Below are 4,092 nucleotides of genomic sequence, written 5' to 3' on the forward strand. Positions count from 1 at the left end.
AAAAAGAGGGAATTTTCAAGACAATGAAATTTTTGTGCAAGGGCTGTGGAATGATTTCTTTTAGCCTTGATTTTCTAGGACACCAGCAAAAAAGATAAGTGAGGGAGGAAGTGGGGGGAAGATTTTTCTGGTGCAGTTTATTCCAGCTTGTGTCTTGCCTCTGGCAGGGCTCAGCCCTGGGTTTTATCTAGGCTGTTTCTGTATAAACCAGCCTATCTCCTAGATGTTCAGTCCAATGTTCTCTGTTTTCTAAAGGCAGAAATAACTGGCTACTGTTAGGTTTTTCTATTTTTTTTAAGGTTAAAAATAAATTAACAGCACTTAGAATTAAAACCAAGGAGGAAGGGAAGAATCTAAAAATGCATAACATGATAAATGATAGGTCTGGGGAGGCCTGGGAGAAACATCTAGTCAAATCCCCTGTGGCAGGGCAGTCTCAACTCAACCCAAACCATCTCTGACAGATGTTCATCTAACCCAATCTCAAAGGCCAGATTGTGAATATGTGCATGTGTGTCCATGCATGCAGTTTGGAGAAGAGTGTACATGTCAGGCTGAATTCTGCTTGTGGTCGCACCAAGAGTAATGCTTTGCAAATCAATGGACTTTATCTGAATTTAGATCTGTGACACTAATCAGAATACAGCCTCCACATTAAATTCTCTGTGTATGTCACCTGTACCCTGCTATAACTCACTGATGCCCTCCTGGGAGGGATCAGAGTCACTGCTCAGTGCACCTGCATACAGGTGAGTGATTAAATCCTGGATCCACCACTGCCATCTCAAGGGCAAACTCAAAGCCACCCCATCACTTAAGCCAGTGGGCTATCTTGCTCTGCCACATCCTAGTCATCTATAGGATCATTTTTCCCAAAAGTACTTAGTCTAGAAGAATCGAGGTCCTTGATCATGCTAAAACAAAAAAGATCCTTTAACACTCACTAGAGCAGTCAGCATAAATGGGGCAAAATACTAACACTCAAAACCACCAGCTGTCTGCTACCCCACCTTGGAGGTAAAGGTGTAATTAGTGTCAGGTATTGCTGAGGACAGGTGAGTGGTATTCACAGGAAAGGAGCGGTAGTTACCTTAATCTATAGTACTCGTGCAGGAAGCACTTGAGAAAAGCAGATATGTTGATACCAAGCTTTGCTTTCCCTCCCAGAACCTGACAGAAGCCATTCAGAATGGAGTATACCCTGTTGGAAATGAATCACAGATTGAAGACAGCAACTGGGATTTCAGTAACTCCTTCTTCTTTGCAGGCACAGTTGTCTCTACAATAGGTAGGTCTGACACTTTCCATGTATGTGTGTTTGTGATGCTTATTGTGTCTGGTTATTAGAACCTCAATTAGTAATACTTTCAAGGATAAAAACTCCAGCTAATCTCTCCAACTTCATTGTTGTGGATAATAAGCAGCAGTGGACTTGATCCTGAGACCTCACCACAGCACAGCTCTTAATGCATTATTTTGGCTTGTGAAATACCAATGGTCTTTCATATCATTTCCCACTTGGCTCTTCTTTTCAAGCCATCTGTTAAAATGTTCGTTCTGCTGCCTATTGTGGGTGGGAGATAAACTTCACTTTCCTGGTCTTTATTGTAGGGTCAAATAAGCTTTAAATCTGAGAGTGCTGTAAAGCATAAAGGAATGGTAGGAAAGAAGTTAACTCGCTGGAGCATGGACACTGTCTCAATAACCTGTGCTGAGCTGTTAGTGCACATGTTGAATTAGTAATATGCCAGGAGGAAAAAAAATGGGAAGGGGTAAGGCAAATGCTGAGACTTTTACACTGCTGCTTCAAGCTGTTCTGAACTTGTCAGGCGCTGCCTGCCCCTGCCTGCTTCTCCCTTTCTCTCAAATATGCATCCCAAAAGGTGCAGGCCTGCCAAATTTAAACATAAAATTCACACTATTGACTCCTGCTTCACACTCTCATGCAGTGAAAGTCAAATCTATGTTTTTGCAGAGTGAAGTTGAGGTCTCTCTCCCAATACACCCAAGGTACAGCTGTTCCACTGATCTGTGAGTGTGGCATCTCACAAGGGCCCTCACAGGTCACAGTCTCTTCCACTGGACTTCATACTGGTATTCCAGCCCAGCCAGTACAGCAGCACAGAAAGAGCAGTGATGCCCTGGCTAACAGCAATAACAGCTGTAAATTCAATCTAGAAAAATCCAATCAAATCTGTAGTTATTACAAACTCATTGAGCCCCATGTTGGGCACCATGTCATGGTTTAACCCATCCAGCAACTAAGCACCACACAGCCTCTTGCTCACTCTCCCCGAGTGGGATAGGGAAGAGAATCAGAAGGGTAAAAGTGAGAAAACTCATGGGCTGAGATAAAGACAGTTTAATAGGTAAAGCAAAAGCTGCCTGTGCAAACAAAGCAGAGCAAGGAATTAATTCACCACTTCCCACGAGCAAGCAGGTGTTCAGCCATCTCCAGGAAAGCAGGGCTCCATCACTCCAAACATCCCCTCCTTCCTTCTTCTTCCCCCAGCTTTATATGCTGAACATGATGTCATACGGTGTGGGATATCCCTTTGGTCAGTTGGGGTCAGCTGTCCCAGCTGTGTTCCCTCCCAACTTCTTGTGCATCTCCAATCTCACTGGTGGGGTGAGAAGCAGAAGAGGCCTTGACTCTGTGTAAGCGTTGCTCAACGATAACAAAAACATCCCTGTATTATCAGCACTGTTTTCAGCACAAATCCAAAACAAAGCCCCATACTAGCTACTGTGAAGAATTGACTCTATCCCAGCCAAAACCAGCACAGGCAGACAGGCTGCCTCAGGAAAAGTGCAACTTTGCTTGTTTCTCTGCACCTTCACCACAGACATCTTGTGAACGAGCCACTTCCACTTGTCTTCAACAGGTTTTGTCATGAAAATAGGGTATTTCTGCAACAGGGAGCACAATACAGCTCAAGAATTTGGGGGCCCAATAGCCCAATAAATCACTTAGTTGCTTTATTTATCTTTTCCCCCAAAGCAAACATTGCATTTTCCAAGTAATGGATGCCCTGAGATGAACTGTGCTTGGGAAAGTGTCTTTTCTCAGGGTCACTAATAGAGTAAGGACATATACAAAGTACAGGAGTCTTGCACTCAGGGATGTACCTCATGGGGTCTAAGAGGCACAAAATCTCCAGTCGGTTAAAGGACATGTTTGTAGTTCTGCAGTTGTTGTTCCACAACTCAGATAAATCCTCTTTTAGTAGGACTTTAAGACAAATATCTCTCTGGCATGAGTAAATCAGCCACCAGTAAGGTCTGGATTAATTAGCATCATCTATTCTAATGCATACTGCACTGCCTCTAGGACTGGAGCCAGTATCTGGACATAACAACTTACTGGCATTTAGCCAGGGAGGTCACTAACACACAGGCAGATCAACAAGAAGCTAAAGATGGCTATTTGTGATTCTGACATGGCAAACAGCCTGGGACTCCAGCCTTGATGTCTTCCAGGTCCCCAGACTTCTGGTTTCTGTCTTTCCATGTATTTATGACAAGACAGAACTTGTTTTCCATAACTGCTTTTAGATTGTGCTTTCATTCCCACTAAGGCCAGGTTGGGAACACACACTGCTCTCTGCATCCTCCAAAACGTGCATGGTGAACCACTTCATCTGCTTACTGCCATTTCAGAGCAAAAAGAGTTCATGGGACCTGAGAAGTATTAGCTACATCTTTTGGGATCAAAGGCAGGCCAGGTTGGGGTAGGTGTGAGTGTGGCCATGCAATGCTCCAGTTCTCTGGGATATTTCCTCTGACCCATCTTTTTTTCACAGGCTATGGGACGCTACATCCTAAAACTGCTGGGGGACAGATCTTCTGTGTGTTTTTTGCTCTGTTTGGAATTCCTCTGAATATTGTTTTTCTGCACCGTGTCGGTAAGATGCTCTCACTGCTTTGTAAAAAGCTGGGGAAATTCCTGTACGAGAAAGGAATGAGAAAGGTAATTGGTTTTACTTGCTCAGGCACAGTTATATGCTCATTTTTAGTTGGTTTTCTCAAGATTTGTGCTGGCATTACCCTCTATTATATTTGTTCTCGCGCTGTGTTAGACATTGTGCTAGG

General features: G+C 43.7%; 1 protein-coding gene across 1 annotated transcript in view; it reads left to right on the top strand.

The window, feature by feature from the left end:
• Window positions 1-1,167: 1,167 nt before the first annotated feature.
• LOC104522213 (potassium channel subfamily K member 16) overlaps window positions 1,168-4,092 on the top strand; it is a gene marked incomplete at its 5' end in the record, with an annotated part of 9,404 nt that continues 6,479 nt past the window's right edge. Inside the window, 2 exons of the mRNA XM_010164444.1 lie at window positions 1,168-1,288; window positions 3,804-3,970. Of these exons, the coding sequence (XP_010162746.1) occupies window positions 1,168-1,288; window positions 3,804-3,970 (288 nt within the window). The remainder of the gene's footprint in view (window positions 1,289-3,803; window positions 3,971-4,092) is intronic.

This window comes from Antrostomus carolinensis, unplaced genomic scaffold (genome assembly GCF_000700745.2).
Source record: "Antrostomus carolinensis isolate BGI_N321 unplaced genomic scaffold, ASM70074v2 scaffold9143, whole genome shotgun sequence".
NCBI lineage: Eukaryota > Metazoa > Chordata > Aves > Caprimulgiformes > Caprimulgidae > Antrostomus > Antrostomus carolinensis.